The sequence below is a fragment of the Bubalus bubalis genome, chromosome 19, assembly GCF_019923935.1.
Source record: "Bubalus bubalis isolate 160015118507 breed Murrah chromosome 19, NDDB_SH_1, whole genome shotgun sequence".
NCBI classification, from domain to species: domain Eukaryota; kingdom Metazoa; phylum Chordata; class Mammalia; order Artiodactyla; family Bovidae; genus Bubalus; species Bubalus bubalis.
Genome location: NC_059175.1, coordinates 447,260 through 471,324, shown reverse-complemented (window position 1 = coordinate 471,324; position 24,065 = coordinate 447,260). Strand labels below are relative to the sequence as shown.

Below are 24,065 nucleotides of genomic sequence, written 5' to 3'. Positions count from 1 at the left end.
CCTTTGGAAAATGAATTTGCCTGCCGTTGGGCCGGCCTCAGTTTTCTTGCCCAAGGAAAATGTCAATTAGATCACTGGCTGAATATCGTTTTTGTCTACTTAAGCACATTCGGCTCACAAGCCTAAAGATGTTGGCTTGAGTCCTTCTCAAATAAGACTCCACACCCAAATTCACAGTGTGCCCTGTGTGGTCCTGAGATCAACCAGTGCGTTGGTTCACTGGGAAGATACAGACGTTGAGTTGTTACTCGGTTGTCAGGCAAAACAGACTTTGTGCCACTGTGAACAGCCTGCATTTAGTTCGGGTCTGTGAATGCTCTGGGGCTCGTAACATGGGTGCTTCCTGTGTGGCATTTTTTCCCTTCGTTCCCGGCACACACTGTTACCCAAGCCAGACAATGAAGCAGATAAAAGCCTGTTTTCTGTTATATGATCTTTAGGAGTTATAGACAAGGGAGAAATGAATGGGAAGGAGGGCGTGGCTAGGTGCTGGTGATTCAACCCAGCATAATAGAGTAAGACAACTCTGCCAGACAATAAAACCCCAGTTAACTACCATCAATTTCTGGAGTATTTTGCACTCAAAATTTAAGACATTTCACAGGGGTCCAAGCAAAAGAGGTTTTCCAAAAATTCCCTCAAGCAGGCTCTCCCTGCCCCCATTTCCTTTAATCTGCCTTTACTGCCCATGCCTTACTTCAGATATCCCAAGAGATCCCTTCGGCTCTGAGTCAGCCTTACCCAGCTAGAGAGAACACAAAGAACACACAGAACACAAAGCCAAGATTCTAAACTTTAACTCTACTTTAGGAATTGGTCCTGCTCTATTCTCTCTCAAAAGAGAAGGCCCGTCTCTCCTAGTTTTATCTCCTGAAGCCCATTAAGTGATACTCTCACTACAGCTCCTGGTGCTATTGTTAAAAAACAAAGGCCCATCTTTGCCCTAAACATAAAAACCCCAAGGTTCCCAAGGAAGGAGTTACTGCTTTGAATTTTGAGGGATTTTCTTAGTGCATGTCCCAGAGGTTGAATGGTTTAAATCAAACTTTCCTGGGACCTCTTTACACTTCTCGGGTCATTTAAAAGTGAAGGCTGGCATTCGGCTTTCTTTTGGGTCCATTGTGAAGCAGCTTCCCCAAATCCGCACATTTCTGGCAATTAAGATGGCCCTTGTGCAGTTTGGGGACCTGCTGTCAACCAGGATAATCGAGCTGTGGATGTGCGCCTCTCTGCTGGATTATCTATCACAGGGGACAAGGCATCAGAGTAGACTATCAATCCAAGACTATTTGCTAGAATCAGCTCCTTAATGTAATTAGAGTTCCTAAAATGAATTCCTTTCTTTGCCTATTCTCCTACTGAGACACGCGTGAGCTGTGCTTTTATACTAAGTGATTTGGCTAGCTTTGCCTTTCGTCTATTGGGGAAGGAAATGGCAACCCACTCCAGTGTTCTTGCCTGGAGAATCCCAGGCACGGGGGAGCCTGGTGGGCTGCCGTCTATGGGGTCGCACAGAGTCGGAAACGACTGAAGTGACTTAGCAGCAGCCTTTCGTCTACGGCAGCCCGCCTCGCTACCTGTTGAACAAAGGACTTGGAATTCAGGTGGCTCTACGTAGAGTCATAGACTTACGAAGCTAGGAAGAACTTGAAGAAGATACAGTCCACACTTTTCCTTTTTAAAAATACAGTGATTATACTATGTATACAAGGTAGATAACTAACAAAGACCTACTGTATAGCACAGGGAAGTCTACTCAGTATTCTGTGATAACCTATGTGAGAAAAGAATCTAAAACAGGATGAATACATGTGTATGTGTATAACTGGATCATTTTGCAGGACATCTGAAACTACACAACTCTGTAAATCAACTATACTCCAATAAAACTAAAATTTTTTTTAAATGTGATTAAACCTGTTGGAGAAGACTCTTGAGAGTCCCTTGGACTGCAAGGAGATCCAACCAGTCCATTCTGAAGGAGATCAGCCCTGGGATGACTTTGGAAGGAATGATGCTAAAGCTGAAACTCCAGTACTTTCGCCACCTCATGCGAAGAGTTGACTCATTGGAAAAGACTCGGATGCTGGGAGGGATTGGGGGCAGGAGGAGAAGGGGACGACAGAGGATGAGATGGCTGGATGGCATCACTGACTCGATGGACGTGAGTCTGAGTGAACTCCGGGAGTTTGTGATGGACAGGGGGGCCTGGCGTGCTGCGATTCATGGGGTCGCAAAGAGTCGGACACGACTGAGCAACTGATCTGATCTGATCTGAAACCTGTCTAGGATCATTCAGATAGTGCACCTGAGTTTTAACCCAAACCTGGGTCCCTTAAACCTATGTCTGGGTCTTAATTTATAAAGGTGACAGAGTGATAACACAGGGAGGTCAATGCCATTGAAAGAAAAATTCATCATTCCTCAGAGCTCTCCTAGAAATGTGAGGCACACCATGCCACGCAGGACCACACCAGGAGGCACCCGAGGAGGAAGCAGAAGTAAGAGGGCAGGACCGCAGACTGTATTGAGGATTCCTGGGAAAGCCAAGCAGGACTCTGTAAACAGCTTGGGATCAGCCAGTCTGAATAATCTCAGGCCTTGGGGCAGAGGGACTATCCTATTAGCCTGGCACCAGGTCCTGGGGTGATTTAGGGAGGGGAAATATTGTTTGATCCCTAGGTTGGGAAGATGGCCTGCAGAAGGGAGTGGCAACCCACTCCAGTATTCTTGCCTGGAGAATCCCATGGACAGAGGAGGCTGGTGGGCTGTGGTCCACGGGGTCACAAGGAGTCCAACATGACTGAGTGACTCACACACTGATACTGGCTCAGTGTGTGAGAATTAGGTAAAGAAGGTGCTTGGGGACCATTTGGTTTGTATGTGAAAGATGGGCTCACTGATCAATTGTTCATTATCTGAAGGACTTAACTAGCTCTGGGAGGGGCAGGCTCTCCCTAAAGTCTCAAGACCCCTTAAGATGTCAAATCATCATAAAATACAGAAAAAGCAAAGAACATGAATACACCCCTCAATCACTAGGATTCCTCAGTTCCTACTTACTGTCTCCCCCAACCACCTCCTTACCACACTTGAAGCCCCAAGTAGATTGAAAGAATCAAGCATATCTGAATTCCAGTGGCACTTCCGACTTGACAATGCAATTTAATCACCATTTGCTGTCTTAGTTTTTCACTGACTTAGCATATGTCACTCCTTCCGCTCCAAATAGTGTGACCTGAGGGGTTCTTGATCAGGTCCGGAGTACACTGCCTAATGCTATCCTACGATTTTAAGTAACTCTTTCTCTCTCTAATCCTCACTTTCCTCTTCTGTTAAAAATGACAGACTTGGACCTGATGATCTCTGAGATTGCTCCCAACACTGATATTCAGTGACTGTACAGTTATAATCACCCAGAGGGCTAGAATCTCCTTCAGCAGGGCTGAAGGCCATAGTAGGGTATATTGTCCATGACCTAAAAGCAAGCAGTGATGCTCTGAAGTTAGGTGAATGGATAGGTAGGTAGGTGGATGTTTCCCAAGACATCTCAGTGTTACAGTTTATAATCAGGACTCAAAAGAAACTCCAAGGAAGATAGCTCATCAGTACCAAAAGACTGGACCTCCCATCCTGTGCCTCCCCCACTTCATCCCACTCCCACTCCTGAATGAAACAAGAAGGTCATCTCCTCCTACACACACCCCCACACCTTAGATTCTCCTCTAAAATATCTGGGATGCATAAAATAGCAAATGCTGTCAGATCTCAAGTTGTACAAATACAGAGACAGCATTTTCAGTCTCATTGAAAAGTAGTTGTCAGAAATATGCCATTCATTCAGAGTCTCTAAGTGCTCTGTCAAGCTTTAACTTGATTAAAATTGAAAACCACATCGCTTGAAAACCAAATGCAAAATCGAAATCTCTTTACTCAGTGCTCTTACATTCCGAAGCCTGGGCTTATGGATTATCCACCGTTAATTTATGCCATCTTTGTGCCATACATTAATTTTGAATATATTTGTTGAAAATTTCCTGTAGCTTGCATTTATGGTTGTCAAAGGGGCTTTTATCTTGAAAAAAAATGGTGCTGGTTTTAATTACAATTCTAAATAGCTTCATAACCATCGTGAACCCTGGATTTACATCATCTTTATGACAGCCGCACAATTCCCGCTTTATTGATTTTGTCATTTGCTTCATTACAGTTAATGCAAACCTTTTGTACAGACACAATTCTAGTCCTGCACTCTTCTTGGAGGGGTCCATAGAACATCGTGACCGAAATAGACCCCATCCCTCCACCCCCCGTTTCCCCCCGCGACACTGACCAAAGGAAAACTCAGGAAGGAAATAGTTCTAAAGTGGCTATCCATCACAGACAAAGGAAATGTTAGCTCTGAGTAACCCTACCCAACCCTTTCCTCTGATCAGATGGGTTCCGATGTTTCTGTTTTCGAGTCCTGCGAGATGGCACCCTTCATTGTGGCAGGACCGCTGGGCTCAGCCCATCTCCAGTTTCACTTGCCCTCTGTCTAGAGGAGACTCGTTTGTGGCCGGGGTCACCCCCGTTCTACAGTTCACACATGAATCTCGAACCCCTGAATCCAGTCTGGCCGGGGGTAAAGGAACCAGAGTACTGGGGTGAAAATGTGCTGTGTCCTCTGCTGAGGATGTGGGTGCCTGGGACAGGATGTTCAGAACCCAGGATGGGAAGTTGGAACCTGGGATGGTGAATATGAAAACGAATTTCTTAAGGGGGAAACAAAAAGAATGGAAGAACAGGCGACATAGGGAGATGCAGGCTGTTGCATTTGTGCCTGCTGGGCTCGGGCTCCGAGGACAGCGGCAGACGCGGGAGCTCCGCACTCCGGTCGCCCGATGCTTGATGGGCTGCTTCCGGGGACTTCCTGCACGGAGAGGAGCATGCTCGGCAGGGAGAGTGTGAGAGGCTGGAAAAATAGCGCTTTGGACCTGAAAGTGAGCATTTTCCCCCTCAGGTCCAAATTTCAAGGGCTGTGAGGGAACTAACATTTAGCTGCTGCTGCTGCTAAGTCGCTTCAGTCGTGGCCGACTCTGTGCGACCCCAGAGACGGCAGCCCACCAGGCTCCCCCGTCCCTGGGATTCTCCAGGCAAGAATTCTGGAGTGGGTTGCCATTTCCTTCTCCAATGCATGAAAAGGGAAAGTGAAGTCGCTCAGTCTAGGATATAAAAATAGAGTGAACTTGCCAGAAAGAGCAGTGCCAGTCCCAAGTTTGTTTCTGGGGGTAAGGATTCCCACTGTTAATGTACTTTACTGACAAATCCTGGGAAAACCCTAGAAGGCTGGTTCTCTGCCCTGGCTCCTCCCAGCAGCTTCTCCATAAATCTACTCAACTTGAGGGTATCACCCCAGGGTGGTTTTCTCCCTTCTGCATTCAGAGGCTGTGTTCCACATTGTGTCGGCCCCCTGTGAGATGTGGGTGACTAGCCTTCATTTTCTGATGCCACTGAAAAATTATTCAGTGCTTTTCAAAAGTCATTTCTGGGACTTCCCTGGTGATCCAGAAGTTAAGATTTGACCTTCCAATGCAGGGGGTGCAGCGGGTTCAGCCCTTGGTTGGGGACCTAAGATCCCACCTGTCTCGCAGCCAAAAAACCAAAACATAAAACAGAAATAATATTGTAACAAAATTGAATAAAGACCTTAAAAATGGTCTGCATTAAAAAAAAAGTTTTAAAAACAACAACAGCAAAAATCATCTCTGTGACTAATGGGAAGAAATACTGTTTCTAAAAGGGTACACTTCAAGGAGATGAAGCAGAAGGAACCTAACCCCTTATTGCTAACCCTAGAAGCATCCAGAAGCCTGAGAGAGCTGGACTTGTCTTATCTGCAATGTGCTCCACAAATCTCTACCCCATAGGCACTGGTGAGGGCGTCTGAGCTTGGTGGGGTCCCATGAGCAGTTTGGAAGAAGTTGATAGCACGTTTCATTCATATTTGTATTTTTTTTCCCAACCTACTGTTCAGATCTCCAGTGCTTTGAAAGTTTCCTGTCTTAACTGTTCCAGACAAGAAGAAACTCATATTTGCGTTCTCGACATACTGCATTAAAATCAAATCTCACTCCTTGGATAGTATAACAACAAAATAAGGAAGTCCTCATGTGAGGATCCAGAGGCTGGAATAATATTCTGCAGCCCTGAATGTCTGCTCACAAGGTGCGCATAGAAATCATCTATTTTATGTCTTTGACTGACAGGGAAATTTTAGCCTAGAGAAGTTAGACCACGACTCAGCAAGGTCAGAGATCCTTGTCATCTGCTTCCCAAGCGAATTGTTTTTATTTTCCCCACTAAACCACAGTGTCTTAGATAAAACTGTACTACTAGCAAATGAGAAAAAGAGAACCAGTGCCCCCCCCTCACCCCACCAGTGCGGTGTTTCTTATCCTTAGTTCTGAAGTGGGAGCATGTCCTCATTTCTTTTTCCTGGAATCAGGAGAGGAATTAGAAACCTCTTTGAGGCTGTGTGTGTGTGTGTGTGTGTTTAGTTACTCAGTCGTGTCCAACTCTGCAACCCCGTAGACTGTAAACCACCAGGGTCCTCTGTCCATGGGATTTCCAGGCAAGAATACTGGAGAGGGTTGCCATTTCCTACTCCAGGGGCTCTTCCTGACCCAGGGATCGAACCTGCATCTCCTGTGTCTCCTGCGTTGCAGGCAGACTCTTTACCTGCTGAGCCATCAGGCTGGCTATGGCCAGTTAAACTAAAATGGCCACAACAGAAAGTCAGAAACAGTGGCCCCGGACATGGATGCTTGTTGGTTAACCTGGCTTTCAGCTAAGTACCCAAGTGGGAACCGTCTCAGAAGGACCCCTCTGGCTTCCGGCTCTTTCTCTCTTTTGTTTTTCTGGCCTCTTCTTTCTAATCCAAATTTTTTTGGATTTATCCAGCTCAATGAGAGCAGTGTGGCTGCCCAGAGTCCTGTGGGAATTCAGAGCCCAGCAGGCAGGAAGATGACTCACCTTTGTCACCTGGCCTCCATCCTTACTCTGCCCACAAACCTCGCCTGGGGGCTCCCACAGCCCACACAGACAGACGCCCAGCCAGGGAAGGGTTTCTAGTGAGAGGCGCTACTGTCTCTGCCTCGAAGGGAAAGCCCAAGGCCTCTTTTCCAGCCTTCTCAGAGAGGGAACCCAGAGAACCAGTCCCAAGAAGGGTGAAAACAAAGTGAGGAACTCGGCTTCTGAAATGCAGACACAATCTACTGAGTTATCTATGCTGGCTACCCATGGAGAGGAGAGAGCAGTGGTGTGGAAAATACAAAATAGTGGCTAATCCCCCAGCATTTTATATTTGCCTTGAGAATAGAGAAGGTGATTTTGGCCCTTTCCATCAAGTTTAGGATCCTCATTCTCTTGCTTAAACCAATTTTATTTTTTCTTAAGTGTAGAGTGACTGGTAGTGTGCCCAAAGCCAGCCAGGAGAGAGTTTTAAAATTTGCTGCAAATAATTCTCCCACCACCCCGCCCCCCACCCTTGTTTCTTTCCATCTTTCTCATTGCTCTACAAATGCCAAGATATTTTTTTTCCACATCAAGCCGAATTGGGTTTCCTGCCTGATTGTGCCCAATGTAAGACCTGGTCCTAGGTTTCCCTGCCTTTTCCTGTGATGTTGTTACAGGGGAATTGCTCTCACAATGGGATGCCCTCAGAAAGCTCCTCTTTTTAATTTTTTTAAATGTGAAATTCATATAACACAGAATTCGCCATCTTGGAGTATGTGGTGCAGTGGCAGTTAGTACACCCACAAGGTTACACAGCCATCATTGTGGCCTCCAGCACTCGTACCCCCAGGACACCCTGTGCCCATTAAGCAGCCCCTCCCGTCCCTCCTTCACCCCCAGTCTCCAGCAGCTGTTAATCCGTTTGCTGTTTCTGTAGATTATAGGTTCTGGATATTTCACATAAATGGAGTCATACAACATGGGTCCTTTTTTGTCTGACCCTTTGTTTTCTTTTTTTTTTTTTTTTAATTTTATTTTATTTTTAAACTTTACATAACTGTATTAGTTTTGCCAAATATCAAAATGAATCTGCCACAGGTATACATGTGTTTCCCATCCTGAACCCTCCTCCCTCCTCCCTCCCCATTCCATCCCTCTGGTGACCCTTTGTTTTCAAGGTTCATCATGTTGTAGTGTGATCGGGATTCATTCCTTTTTAACGACTGAATAATATTCCATTGTATGGATGTACCACAGTTTGTTTCTTCATTCATCCATTGGCTGTGTTTGAATTGTTTCTGCCTTTGGGCTATTATGAATAGTCCTATGAACATGAAGGAGATCAGCCCTGGGATTTCTTTGGAAGGAATGATGCTAAAGCTGAAACTCCAGTACTTTTGCCACCTCATGCGAAGAGTTGACTCATTGGAAAAGACCCTGATGCTGGGAGGGATTGGGGGCAGGAGGAGAAGGGGACGACAGAGAATGAGATGGCTGCATGGCATCACTGACTCGATGGACGTGAGTCTGAATGAACTCCGGGAGTTGGTGATGGACAGGGAGGCCTGGCGTGCAGCAATTCATGGGGTCGCAAAGAGTTGGACATGACTGAGCGACTGAACTGAACTGAACTGATGAACATTTGTGTACAAATTTTTGTTTGAACACTGTTTTCTGTTCTTTTAAGTATATCCCTCAGAGTAGAGTTGCCGGATCATTGGGTAATTCTATGTTCAAACTTTTGAGAAACCATCAAACTGTCTTTCAGAGTGGCTGTACCATTTTATATTCCCTCCAGCCATGTAGGAGGGTCCCCATTTCTCCACATCCTTGCCAACACTTGCTTTCCATCTTTTTGGAGTCTAGTTATCCTAGTGGGTGTAAAGCAGTATCTCATTGTGACCCCCTAGGGTTTTACACCAGGTACTTCCTATGTGCCAGGTGCTGTGAAGAAGGTGCAGTTGTGAGCAAGACAGATCCTGCCCCTGCTGTCCTGTTGCCAGTGAATCCAGGCATCCATTATTCATTACAAGTCCTAGTTTAGAAAAAGAAGCTGGCCTTTTCCTAGAGTATTTCAGTTCTGTGCATTTGCTGAATTGAACGTAGTTATCAGCACTGCCCATGTTGCTGAGTTTTGATGCCCCTTTTTTCAACAGTTAATTACACAGACCTTGATATCCCCTTACGCTGAGCTTACAAGACACATTTTAATTGGCTTCTGCTGCCACAAAGATACCTTTGAGTGACACCTCGCTAATGGCCACCGACCCCGTACATCCGAGTACACGACCTGCTGAGGGCTACCTAGTTCTTTCAGGACCTGTGGCGTGTATACCTTTAGAAGACAGGCCTGCGTCACCCTGGGGAAGGTCAGGCCCAGGAAAGCCTGATTAAAATCTGTGTAATTGGCCACTTGCCTGGAGCAAGGAGAGCCATTTCTCTGGATGTGCCTTGCCCCTGCTCGAGAAGCTCTAAACTGTGCCAGCCTGGTCAGGAGGCTGCCCATCTGTCTCAGTAGGTGACCTGGAATGGTGGCAGTCTCCTTAGGGTGGAGGTCCCTCCCCATTATTCCCAGAAACTGGAGCTAAAATCAGCCTGCTTTCCCCAATGCTGCTAAAAAGTCAATTGGCCTGGGACTCCCAGGTAATCTAATTCAGACACACACAAGGGAGGTGAGGGGACTGTACTGCCCTCACCTACCATCTTCTGGGTCAGAATGCTTGCAAGCCAGTGAAAGCAACTGGGACCCAGTGACATGCTGAGACCAACCTTGACATTTCTCACCAGCCTCTTTCTATGCAAAGATAGTGAGTTAAGTCATAACAGGCTCCTTGTCCCTCCACGCCAAAAGTCAGAGAGAGGCAGCATACCAGTAGGATGAAACCTAAGGCTCCCAGGCAGGAAGACAGGTATGAACCTGATTCTTCAATGCATTCTCTGAGTGGCCTTGAAAATGCTACATAACCTCTCTGAACCTTGGTTTCCTTCTGTGTTTACAGCTAGTCCTCCTGATGTGAAATAAGTGATTTACTGGAGGTTTTGGAGAGGGTGGTTCATTTTGGCTGAGTTTGCACAGGAAGGTTTCATAGAGGATGTGAGCTTTGAGGGGGGCCTTGATGGAGGGGAAGGGATTTCCCAAACAGAGGAGAGGGAAAGGACCAGCACGAGTGAGTGCATGGTACTCTTCTCTGGTGCAGAGATGAGGTAGGCAGTGCAATGCTAAGAAGTTTGGGCCGTGTACAAAAAAAAGCAGCATAGCCTGCAGTCATTGTGGGCAATGGACTGATCTGGATTCAAAGCCAAGGTGAGAGCTGGAACTCTTCCTTAGTTGCCTTTTCTGTAAATTTGGAGTACTAATGTTGTAAGACCCAACTTAATGAACATATTGAAGATGCTCAGCTCAATACTTAATGCCTAATAAATGTGAATATGTACTCTGTGCAACAATTATTGTGGTTGGATTCTTGTTGTAACAGTTTAGAGCATAGGCCACAGGGAGTTGTTCAACATTTGTGTACAGATTAAGGAATATTAAGATGAAGAAATCATACCCCATAGATGATGGTGTGGATTTCACTAGTTTAGGTGCTCCAGACGTTAGTTGATTGTTTATTAACTGCAAATGGCCACCAAAAAAAATAGGGTTAAATTTTGTATTACCCTCCTTAGTGGTTCATGCCTATGGGAGTTGTACATATGGATATCATCGTCCTGGTGAGAGAAAATTTTGTGTTGTCGTCCATGCAGGGTTTTGATGGCTTCTTGTATTTCAATCTCATATCAGCTGGAGAAGTACAAAGAGCATGTGAGTCTGAACTGCTGCCCTCAGTCCAGAAAGGATATATTGAATATCTCAATAATAGATTCTTTGGTCTGGGATGGAAGAAGGGATAAAGAGATAAGCTCAAATCACAGCAGGATCTGAGTAAGATGAGCAGGAACTTTTTCTTTAAAAATCTCATAAGAAATTGACCTCAGGCTGCACATCTTCAGAGCTGAAAGAGCCTTTAGAGATTATGTGAGTCAAATTCTTATATTTAATATTATTTATTTCAAAGCAAAGAAAATTAAGCAAGGCCACATTTTCAGAGTGCATACAGTTCATCATTTTCATACTGGAAATTTCCTTTCAGGTTAAATGTTATCTCCATTTTACAGAAGAGGAAGTTGAGACTTGGGTGCACGGACAGTGCATAGTCTGTTCAGGCTCCTGTAACAAAAACTGGGTGGCTTATAAATAGCAGAAGTGTGTTTCTCACAGTTCTGCAGGCTGGTAAGTCCCAAATCAAGGTGCCAGCAGGTTCTGTGTGTGCTGGGGGCCTGCTTCCTAAATAGCTGTCTATTTGGTGTAAGGTCACACAATGCAAGGGGCAAGGAAGCTTTCTAGGGCTTCTTTTATGAAGACATTTATCCTGTCCATGAGGGTTCTGCCTTCATGTCCTAATCACCTCTCAAAGGTCCCTCCTCCTAGTCTCTTTGGGGGATAAGCGTCAACATATGAATTGGTGGAAGGACACATTCAGTCTATAGTATTCTGCCCCTGATCCCCCCAAATTCACATCCTTCTCACATGCTAAATACATTCATTCCATCCCAGTAGATCCACACTCAGTCCAGCCTCAACTTAAAAGTCTGAAGTCCAGTGAAAGTGAAAGTCATTCAGTTGTGTCCAGCTCTTTGTGACCCCATGGATGATACAGTCCATGGAATTCTCCAGGCCAGAATACTGGAGTGGGTAGCCTTGCCCTTCTCCAGGGGATCTTCCCAACCCAGGGATTGAACCCAGGTTTCCCTCATTGCAGGTGGATTCTTTAACAGCTGAGCCACCAGGGGAGCCCAAGAATACTGGAGTGGGGAGCCTATCCCTTCTCTAGTGGATCTTCCCAACCCAGGAATCCAACTGGGGTCTAAAGTCTCCTCTAAATATCACCTAAATCAGATATGGGTGTGACTCGAGCTATTGGGTCATTCTGAGGCAAAAGCTGTGAACCTGTGAAATCATGTATATATCTGGTTCCAAAACACAATGGTGGGACAGGTAGAGGACAGATGGTCCCATTCCAAGAGGGAGAAACAGGACAGAAGAAAGGAGTGGCAAGTCCCAAGCAAACCCAAAACCTTGAGACTCAAGGCCCCCTGGGGCCTATGTGACTCTCCTTATTCACATGCCAGAAATTTACAAGAGCACTAGTCTTCCATTTTATAAAAAAGACCCAGCAAATATTGTAATTAATATGAGTTGGAAAGGTGAATAAATTCAAGAAAGTTTTTTTTTAATTTCTACATGAGAGATCCATGTGATTTTTTTTTAAAGGAAACTAGATCTTTTTGAAGTCTTAGGAAGCCACCCCTGCCCTCCTGTGATGGGGGCCAAGAGATCCTCAGCTTCAGCCCAGAAGAGTGCTGCTTAGGACTCCTGTATTTGAATGAAAACCAGCATCCTGTCTGGGGTCCGACGCCTGCAGCTGCTTCGGGCTAAGAAGAAATTCTCTGCTCTGGCTGCGCTTACGGGTCATATTCTCACGGCTGAAATAGTTTCTCTCTAGAGTCCAGAGGGAAAATTTCCAAAACCCCCACAAGGATGAAAAAAATTTAAAAACTCACTACAGTTTGTACTGGTTGATTTTAAAAAAAAAGTCAAACACAGAGATGTGGGAGATAACTCTCAGGCCTGTTAACAAAAGCACATTTCATCTTTCCAGGTTCTAACTCCCTTTCCCCTCTGCCAGGGAGGAACCCCAGATGGTTATCACTCAAGAGTGTAACTAAGGAAACCACAAACCTGCCCCCATCACTATGGAGACAGCCTTTTATTTGTTTGGCCTCTGAGTATTCACGACATCAGCAAGGATGCTTCTTACAAAGAAATTTTATCAATGATTCCTGATGAGCAAAGTTAAGAATCACATTAGAATGTATCAGCCACTTTGAGGGCTCCCATTAGCCTAGTTGCAGGAGTGTTTAAAGGAGCAGCCCGTTTTACAGTAGCTGCAGTACGGAGCCTTTTAGAGTTGATGTAACTGAAAGCTGAGTTTGTGAAACAACAGACATAAGATTTAAGTAAACTGGTGCTGAGAATAAATGTTTCCAACAGAGTCAGCTCCAGAGGTTTAATACAGTGCCTGGGACAGAAGAGTTTCCTAGAGCAGTCTCAGAAGTCTCCATACTTAAACAGGGAAGTTCCGGGCAAACGTGGTTAAGTTGCACATCCCAGCTCTAACGTGCTTTAGTCTTCAGATCAGGTTGACAGAAGAAAGGCTGGATTTGAAGCATGCCTCAAAACAAGAGAGCTCATTTTACAAACAATAGCCAAACTTCCTCTGTCCCTTGGTCTAAAAGTTGCTTAGAAAGAAAAGAAGTTCTCTCATTATAAATAGGGGGTATCTTCGTTTGATTTGCCCTTTATCTGCGTGGTTTTTGTTATTGTTTTATTTATCTAGAAAAGCCAGAAATTTGTTTCTGAAACTTGTCCAAAATAAACGAGAGCTCAGCGTCTTCCTGACAACCATCCTTCCTGCTAAATTAATTTGCAGGGATTTCTAACCACCCCCCCCTGCATTTTTCTGCACAAATTCATTTGCCAAATCCCCAACAAACCGGAAACTGTGTAAACACAGAAGTGGAGTTATTGATATTTCCCAGCGATGTGTAAAACACGCCTTTATTCTCCAAGGTCTGGCATGCTGCTTTGGTGCTAATCCATCATCTGGGTTTGCATTATTGCAGAGCTTGAGTTTGGGAGCATCTACTGGAGTGGCTGCAGTTATTTTCCTGCTGAGAAGTTGCATATGTCAAACAGCAATATGATATATACTAAATAAAAGGTATTATGCTAGCCATGTGGCAAAGTATGCATAACGCTACTTGGCAAAACAGATTCATGCTTCAGTTTTTAACTACATTCTAGGCAGAATGTTCTGATCAGAGAGCTTAATTAACGTAAGACTGTGTCCTTTGCAAAGTGGGTTTGGTTGATTGAGGTTTGGGAATGCTGACAATCACCTAATTATCTAAATTACTCTGTAAATATGACTGATGCAGGCACATTGAATTTCAGAAGTCAATACCACTTACTTTACCTGTTTTATAATATACTTTTGCCTTTATATGTATACAATAGGGAGACAGTACATGTAATTATTATGTAGGAGAAATAGGCATAAAGTTGTCAGTTCTATATATAGGAATCTCTGTGGATACATAAATAATTCATAGATCAGTAAACAAATCTATATGCATGTATTCTTGGGTCTGGTGGACAAGTGTACAAAATGTGCAAAATAATAGATAAACCTCCTTTTGCTCATTTGAGATGTTGTTTTAATGCAAAATTACAGTAGCTCCTTAATGATGAGAGGCAGTGACAATTCATTAGCAGACTGTGGCTTGGATCAAGTGTTCGATTTGCCTACAGAGTGTGACCAGTGTTCAATTATATGAAGTGTCTGCATTTCTTTTGAACGCAATTTTTTTCCTTTTGCCAGTTAAAATAACCTTGAGCTTTATTTTTTTTCTTTTGAAGACCCTACCAGCAGAAGACAAATACTTCTATAATATGTTTTTCAATAATGATTTTTTTAGAATGTTAAACTGTCATATAAAACAACCTTCAGAAATGCCACTAGATTTCTTGTTTTCTTCTTAAAGGACAATTGAATGCTGGGGAGAAAAAGAATAGCCAGTCAAAGCTACTTCGTGTTTTGTCTTCTGGATTGTTTTAAGAAAACAGGGGTTTCCCCAGGGTTTTTCTTTTCTTTTCATAGTTGCAAAATTCTATTTCTCCTTGGTGTAGAAATACACTTTGAATATATATATATTGGAGCATATCTATTTCATCAAAAAAAATGTAAGTTAGTTTAGTTTTTAGAATTCTCTTATACATTTTAAGATAGTTGAAATGTAAGCACCAAAGGTAACCTTCCAGATACTTTCAAAGGGTATCTCACACTTCATTCTCTATCCCAGTCCCTAATACAGTGTGAACATCTAATAATACTCAGTTGCTGTAACAGGATCTTTAACTGTAAGTTCATTAGCTGGATTCCAAGACCACAGACTTGCTTTGAATTTCTTATTAGGCTTCCCTTGCGAATTTCATGCAGAAGTCCTTCCATTTCTTTATTTCACACATTTCATGTAGATAGTTTTGCTTGGAAATTACCAAACTGTTCAACTGCAGAGGGTGCTAAACTTCAGCTACTTTTCGCATTTAGCATCAGAAGGACTGCAGCAAATCTAGCTGCAGTCCTAGAGCAAGGCACTGCAGCTGGATTTGAGGCCCAGACTGGCAGCGCCCTGAGGCTAACTTTAACCATCCCGGGCTGAGATGCTGGGTCCCCAGAACATCTGGATGAGAGGTGAACATCTGGGTAGGTGTACTCTGGAGTATAGAGTGTAGACACTGCATCTAGATAATTAGTTGGGAATTCTTTTCTTCCAGCTCTCCAAAAACCTGTTTCTGGAGATTTCTACTTTCAAGGTATTCCTCACAGAGTCTCAAATGTATCATTGAAATCATGAAATTTTCTTTCTTCTCTTGTTGTGTGATGGTGGTGGTTGAGAGATAGGTAGATGGTTCAAAATTGTAATCAGTTTTTTTTAAACCCTTTTAAAAGGATTTAGATATGCTTCTTTTCATTTTTGAGCCACAAAAATATTTTCCATCCTGCATCAATTATGAAATTTGAAATTGCAATCGAAAGAGATGAATTGTGATAATACTATGCTTACAAATGGGAATTCTTACAAAAGCCCACTCTCCCTGTCTGCTGTTTGTGAAGATTAAGTCCTCACTCACGCTGACTTTCCTTTCTGACTTGTTTATATTCTCAGAGTATAAAAATACAGTAGTCAGAAAGCTCCTCTTGGGGTGTCTGCCTTTAGTTCTTGTCTGAGGATTCCTTTCTAAACGGACTTTGGTATCATGTTAGCAACTCACATTGTTTGCCAAAATTGGAGCTGCCCAGGGAAATTAGAGCAGTTAATTTAATATCATGAATGTTTGGGGGCTTCTTGCCTGATTCACAGGTGGGGGAGTGTAAATCACATTAAGTATTCTGTATAAAGCAGAGGACAGTGAGAGCCGCTTCCACCCGCTGCCTTCCTGCCCCTCAGCCTCACTCTGCACCTGTGGAAATCTCCCTTTACTCCAAGCAGACTCCCCAGACGCTCGCTAGTGGAGATGTGTGAGGCAGAAAGGCCGCCTCTCACCCTGTGCTCCTGAAGGACCGCTCCATCGTCATTGCTAGTGATGGGGCCACAGGGCCGCAGCCAGAACCGTGCGGCTTGTGGCTTAGAGCTTCCGTCCACATATTTTTGAGCTCAGCCCTGCCACGGTGGCGCTGGAAGGCCTCATTCTACAACCACAGGTGACAGCTGTGAAGCCCCTGGCACTAGGCTGAGCACTGGGGGCGGTTATTTTGTGTGGCAGGCAGTCAGGGTCCGTAGCAGGGCCAGACCCACCTCTCACTGCCGAGGCAGACTAGAAAGAGAGCCGCCAGGTGCTTTCAGATGGCCAGGTTCTCAGTGCTCCCGTTCCCGGGGTTCCTTTTGCACCTGATTCTTGAGTAAACGGTGTGTGGAGGGGATGCTTGGCTTTCTGATTTGTCCTTAGAGGATCTTTGAATGAATCTTCAAAGGCGTGATATGGACCTTTGACCAGAAAGCTTAGAACACAAGTCGGCAGCCTCTGTCCACCCCTGGGAGCAAACTGCTAAGTCAGACGTTTTGTCCTTAGCTCTGGAAGGTCTCTGTGTGCCTAATTTCACTTCTCTCCCAATACCCACAGAAAGATGCTACATTTGCGTGTATTTCACCTCCCTTCTGTGCTTCAGGACTAAGTTGTGTGTGTCTGAGATGTAATTTAGAAAGAAAATGACACCTTGTCGGGACCGAGTGTGTGTTTACTTTGTTTTAGGGATCTAGCTTATTTGCAGGAAATATAAGAATTGATTGCAGATAATTAACGCGCGTATCATGAACACTCTGAGGCTCAGTGCCATGCAGATGTGATTGTTGGGAAGTGAATAACTCGGGTTTACATTTGCCTGACAAGACCCTCGCAGGCATTTACCCCGTAGACTTTCAAAATGAACAAGACATCTTGGGAAGAACTCTTTACTACCAAGGCGGGGATACTGTTTATCTGTGACTAGAATGAAAGGAGACAATCTAGATTATAATAAATGTCTTCTAGAAAAGCACATTTCAGCATAAATATTTTAAATTTTGATACATTTCATGGCTTCCAAGACACTCTATAAAATACACCCACAGAGATGCTTATATTAAAGTTCAGTTTTCCCCATTACTAATACACAACAAGGTGTCGACTTGTGCCACCCACTGAAAACTATTTAAACAGCACGTAATTGATAGCGTACTAGACATCTCTGCTTTTAGCCTTAAAATGAGCAGGGCGCTCTCAGCAACTCTTGGTCGCCACTGCTCTGTATCCTGAGCGGCAGAACCCTGATGGGAGACTGAGTAGTGGTTTTTCAAAATCTTTTGCACATATCCTTTCCCTCTACCCTTTCTCATTTCATTCAACCACTTCTCTTTTTTCCTCCGTTCTATGAGTTTTTTCCTCCCCTGAACATTACATTCTTTCCATGTAAAATGCTGTACATTTAGAGTATTCTGGTTGGTTTCTGGCACTCTTGTAAAGAAAAGGAATAGAAAATGCTTCCAAAATCCAGCAAATAAACAATATTCTAATAGCCAGGATCTCTCTAACATGTCTGTACAAAAGCAGGTGCACCACACAATGGCCATCTCTCTGCACTACCCCAGACTTCCCAATTTGATGATTTAGAGACTTTTCTACTTAGGTGGATGGTCCCGTTTTTGCCGAATTCAGCACGTTCATTGAACAATTTCTGGGAGCCAAATGCCAACTCCACTGCATTTCTGCTTGGTAAGGTTTGGTGGCCTTGTAGCAGGGCAGGAGTTGTTGATTCATCGACCCTTAAATAGATGATAAATCTAGAAGTTGGACAGTAGTACTAGACTGCCTTAATAGAACTTCTGCGGGGAATCAGTGGCTCCAACACTTACGGGAAATCTACAAAAAGGCCACTCTCTAAACTCGCGTTAAGAAAGGCTCGGGAAGAACCTGGGGTAGCAGGAACTACTCAGAGATAAAGCGTGAGTTGGCGTCAGCAAGGACTTTGAACGCTAGATGTGGAATTCATCAACTTACGGAGTGGTTCTGCTTCTTGAGACGCCCATTTCTTGCTGCTTCTTTCATTCTAAATGCCTAGTGTGTTATATCGTGAGCGTCTTTTGAGATGACTCAATTCCCCATGGGACCGCAGCAGAGCCCATCTGCTCTGATGCACTCCATCACTTTGATTGTACATATTTCATTCATGTGCATTTATGCAATCCTACATCTATATATTTTTTTCAATGATAACAGGATTATAATTGTAATTCCACCTTCCTTCAGCAGAATATAAAACACTCCAAGTGGGCTACCAAAGGCAGCTCTGACATATCTTCTGCAGAGAGTTGTCTTGGTGCAAGACAAACTCAAGTTTCAGGTGTAAATTCCAGCAGCCGGAGAACCCTCCACCTGAGAGGACTGATTCTGTCTGAGACAAAAGAAAGAAATAGGAGTCTAGACAAGAATTTGTCACTTCAGCTATACTTCTTTCTACTGCTCCTCCTCCTCCAAAGACCGTGGTGTGTTCCACACACAAAATTTAAGACAGTATGGTGATAATCACTATTTTCTGTATAAAATAGTTTTTAATTAAATGAGTTTTTTAATATATATAATAGATGATATTTAAGTTGAGGTGTGGTCATGATCAATCTCCTGACTTACACATCAGGCATATTTTGATTTGAGATAGCAGTATCTATTTGTTATCACTCAACTAGAATAACCTTAGTCCCCAACTGGAATGTATATTAGTCAAGGCGTCTTTTTAAAAGACAGGATTTTCATGCTCAAAAGATGGAAAGGGAAATAAGAAAAAAAGTCCCAAAATAGGTGCATTTAATTCTCCCCAATTTAAATTTAAGTGGTACATCTTTAAAGCGATAACGATAGTCCTTTTTTCCCCCCATCAGGAACGCTTCCATCAATGAGTTTCTTTAATGTCGATGATGCTTGATGCAGTTTGAGGGAATCTGTATTTAGTCAGAGGCTGCTTCAATAGAATGACCTACCAGATGGGCCCCATAACAAAGCACAGAGGCATCAAACCACCACAGACATTTGGTGCTTAGAATAATAAAAAGACTATAAAATTAGATTAGTTGAGTCTAATTTGGAATTGGTATATTCCCCATGCACCCTCACTGCTCTTGGGCAGATAAAGCCTAAAGATTTAGCACTGTGTCAGAGCGGAAGACTGCAACTTCCAGTAAAAGGGAGACAGAGAGAGGGAGCGAGGGGGAAGAAAGCATTCTGGGAGGTCACCGAGGGCAGAGCAGTGACCTCCAATGATTTACAGGCCTTTAGCTTAATGAAATTGTTTCAGTGACATGACGGTAAGAGCTCGTAATGGATTGGATGCCCTAATGTAATGAAATTACTCCCTTCTGCCTAAAAAAAAAAATGCGCAATTAATATTTACTGAGACCTGACAGCCTTTGGTGCGCTCGTCTGTGTAGTTCCCTCAGACAGTCAGAGAGGAGAGACAGCAGCGTGGCAGACAGGCTGGCTCTGCACGAGCTCCTGGCGGGCGAGCAGAGCCGCGAGGGTGGAGGGGCCAGTGCTCGGGGACCGGGGACGCCCGGCAGGCTCACGCACGGCCCCCGCTCAGCCCTTCATGCTCTCCCCTTGCTTTTCCACAGGCAACTGGACAACAACCACATCAGCTGCATTGAAGATGGAGCCTTCCGAGCGCTGCGTGACTTGGAGATCCTGTGAGTTGATTCTGCGATCGCTGCCTGGTGTGCGTGTGTGTGTATGTGTGTGTGTGTGTGTGAGTGTCCGTCCGGGTGAGGAAGAGACAGGGGGAGTGTGTGTGCCCAGGGGTCCGTGTGGATGCGTTTCTGTGTCTTTTGCTGCAGTGCTATTAAAATTGGGAACTGGGAGATCCCTCCAGCTCACCTTGGTCAAAGTGTTTGCGGGCAGCAAAGTGTGATTTCTCACCTCCCACAAACTGGGGTTCCTGTTAATTAAGTCTCGATTGAGTCCTTTCTCCCCCGATGCTCCCACGATATTTGTTGCTGGGTGAAACAGATGGGCTAGAGTAGACCCCCAGTGCCTGCCGGAGCATTCAGGGAGCATCTGAGTGTGGGCTTAGAGAGCAGGTTACAGGTCTGGGAGATGAGGAAGAGCTAGCGCTGTGGGGTCGAGGCTGGAATCACCCAGAATCAGAAAGGGACCTTGGCACAGAACCAGGTGGAATGCCAGACAGCTAGTAAAGTCCAGTCATGGCTGTGGCTCCTGGGATCCCATCTCAGGTTTAAATCCAAACTTTAAGCAGTAGCCTTAAAGTGACAGGGGCTGGGAGGTGAAGGAGAAGATGAGAGGAGATGAACCCCTCCCCAGAAGACCACCTTGTATACCCTGTCTAGGGAAAACGTGTAGCTGTCTTCATGTGTTCTGGATTTTCAAATGGGTCTAGCTAAGGAAACCTGATTTCCAGGGGGAGAGTCAGCTAGGAGTCATCCCCGGGTCATTCAGACTAAAATTGGATTGTGTAAGAAAACCTTCTGATTATTCTCCCCCACCCCAAACTACACCTCCAGCTGTCTCTGATTTGGGGAAACCTGAAGAGGAAGGTGACCAAGCCTAGCAGAACTTGCGCTGGGAGACGTGTGATTCAGCCCCAGCGTGGCCCCTCAATTAGCCGTGTGACCTTGGGCAAGTGCCGTCTGTGTTTGCAGCCTCCCTTCTCTCACTTGGAAAATGAAGGGGGTGCTTGCCATATCGTGGAGGGACTTCCCCTTTCCAATTTCTGTAATTGCTTGCTTCTAAAAATAATTTTGATGGTACAGTTCTAGCCAGAATGATAAGGGCAGGGTACACTCCCCTGAAAATTTAAAAAAAAAAAAAAATCACATGGTCACCAGGTTACATATCTCTGACTTCCAGAAGAATGAATAAATGTCAAACAAATGAATGAATGAGTACATTAAAATGTCCCTTTGTCCACAAGGGGAGGCCCACCTTCCTTTTCACCTGGCCCCACAGGCAGCAACAGTGGGTTGGAGACACCCTGTCCACACTGTGTGAAAGGAAGGTGATTCCAAGAGGAATCACTGGAAATCAAGGGGATGCTGATGCTGCAAGCTGCTGGAAATCGGATGAAAGCCGAGAATCCCCATACAGAAAAGGCAGAACCCACAGCCAGGAGGCCGGTCAGGTTGTCATTCCTAAGATGGGTGGTCTCTCCTCACCCAAACTCTGACCCCGGAACCAGCACCAAATGCGTGTCTGCTTGGGAAAGGATGCCAGCCCAAATTTAGTAACCCGGGACTCCTCTTATCAAGAGGCTGGAGCTGAGAAGGGTAGGCGCGATTTTCCCTGACTGCAAAAAAAAGCTTCTGTAGAAAGGGCTGCTGGGAGCATATCACCTTCTTCTTGAGAAGGATGAGAAAATTCCCTGGGAAGGGACCAAGAAATGGAAGTCGCTAGCTGCCACAAAACAGCTGTGATGACCTGACAGTCCACATATCAGTGCTCTCGGCTTGGCGGGGTGTCGTCTTGCCTCACCAGGAATGCTGTCTGGGGGGAGTGAGAAGCTTTAGTCAGACACCCCTGGGTGTGGAGTCCTGGGTGTGGTGTCCCTTTGGCCAAGTTATTCTACCTCTCTGTTTCCTTAACTTTAAGAGATGCCCTCTATACTACATAGGATTTCTAGTAGTCACTCAGTCGTGTCTGACTCTTTGCGACCCCACGGACTGTAGCCCACCAGGCTCCTCTGTCCATGGAATTCTCCAGGCAAGAATACTGGAGTGGGTAGCCGTTCCCTTCTCCAGGGGATCTTCCCAACCCAGGGGTCAAATCCAGGTCTCCTGAATTGCAGGCAGATCCTTTACCATCTGAGTCACCTGGGGTCCCCTCCACTTCCCTAACTTTCTTCCCACCATGCCCTCATCGCCATCAAACCCCTGTCCAGGACAGAATTGAACTGTCCTGTCTACTCTGATTTTATATATATATATATATATATATATATATATATATACACACACATATATATATATATAATATTCATGATGTATATATATTTTTTTATCCAGATACACCACAACTTGAAGCTTAAAAACTCACTATGAAAAAAAAAAAAGTTCTCTCTCCCCATCATTGTAAAGAGCTCAAAGGATCTGATTAGTTTATCTTCTCAATTCTAAACAAAGCTAGATCAATAGCTTTGTTTTAAAGACACTCTCATTTGGCTTCACATGGCTAAGTACTTAAAATTAATCATAATCAGGTATTCCATGGGTTTTTAATTTCCAGCAGAGGCACACAGCTTTGGAACCATCCATCTTCATGGTGAGCATACTGAAATTGGCTGGAGCTGACATCTCCATTTAAAGACCCTCTCTGCCCCACCCCCAGACCTTCCAAATCTCATCTTCACATTGACATTTTATAATATTTCTCTGTAATCACAACTTAGGCACTATAAAGAAACTTGACAATGAAGTATTAATAATAAATAGGAGCTAAGTGAGGGCATCATATAAATCCTTCAGAGAGAGACCGAGACATCAGGGGGAGGGGGAGGGAAATGCAAAACACACCCTCCCCACAAAGGCCTTCTCTACATATCTAAAGCTTTTAAAGCCTGCAAATCAAGAAGACAAAGTATAGAGACTTCCCTGGCAGTCTAGTGATTAAGACTCTGCACTTCCACTGCGTGGGCCATGGGTTCAATCCCTGGTTGGGGAAAGAAGTTTCCACATGCCACGTGGTGTGGGGAAAAAAAAGAAGACGAGATATAGTATTTTGTGTATGTTTTCTCTCCAACGTGAGGCAGAATAAAGTATAAAATAAGGAAAGAGTCCCCATTACCTCAAAGAAATCTCTCTTAAAATTAACTCAAGTTTAGGGACAAAAACTAGTATTGAAAGTATTTCACACAGGATCACCCTATTATTCCATCCTTTCTGTGGATGGAAATGCCATAAAACTTCTTTCCATCCAGGCTGAGGTTGCAAGCACTGAACATAAAGGGTGAGTCTAGGCAGGAACCCCTAGCGGTGAGGAGTAAGGAACTGTACAAGCTTTTGGAAAGACTGAAATCTGTCCACCTCAGCCTCATTTTTGACTCATGCCCAATGGGGGATGTTCAGCGCAGAGTATGGTACACGAAGGAAGAGAGCCACCAGCCTCTCCTTCTCAGGCAGCCAGGAAGGGGATGGAGAAGGAACGCGTAGTACGGGCAAGACTCCAGAGAAGGAACCCTAAGGCAAGTGATGATAGCTGGCGTTCGGCGCGTGGTTACTGCTGGTTGTGGTTGAGTCGCTCAGTTGTGTCCTACTCTGTGCGACCCATGGACTGTAGCCCGCCAGGCTCCTCTGTCCATGGGATTCTCCAGGCACGAATACCACAGTGGGTCACCATTTCCTTCTCCAGGGGATCTTCCTGACCCAGAGATCGAACCCACGTCTCCTGCACTGGCAGGTGGATTCTTTACTGCTGAGCCACCTGGGACCAGCACTGAAAGTGGTGCTTTTATATCCATTCTCTCTCTGCATTCTCACCACCCTCCGTGAAACACTGTCGCCTTCTTTTTCACAGAGGATACCTATTTCCGAGAAGCCAAGTAACTGCCTAACTGGCAAGCAGCAGAATATGTGTTACTACGGCTCTCAGGTGTTGGCCCGCTGAGGCAGGGCCAGCGTGTGCCTCGGTGGTCTGAACTGGCCCCGAGAGCTGGTCTTGGGGAGCTCCCAGGGCCTCAGGGTCCTGCTGAGGAGAACTCCGGAGCCTCCCACAGCTTCTGAGATTGTCATTCCCTTTACCCAGGGATGGGTCCCCATAAAGCTGAAGGTAACTCAACTTCACAGGGGAAAAAAACCATCCTGCTCTTTCACTGACTTACATTTGAGTCCCAGAGACAACTTCTCCTCACTGCTGGGCGTCACCAATCAAT

General features: G+C 44.8%; 1 protein-coding gene across 2 annotated transcripts in view; it reads left to right on the top strand.

The window, feature by feature from the left end:
- The window catches only part of SLIT3 (slit guidance ligand 3), a 729,759-nt gene that overhangs the window by 513,522 nt on the left and 192,172 nt on the right, over nucleotides 1–24,065 (top strand). For both annotated transcript variants that reach the window (XM_044932473.2, XM_044932474.2), the window contains exon 6: nucleotides 19,804–19,875. In XM_044932473.2, the coding sequence (XP_044788408.2) occupies nucleotides 19,804–19,875 (72 nt within the window). The remainder of the gene's footprint in view (nucleotides 1–19,803; nucleotides 19,876–24,065) is intronic.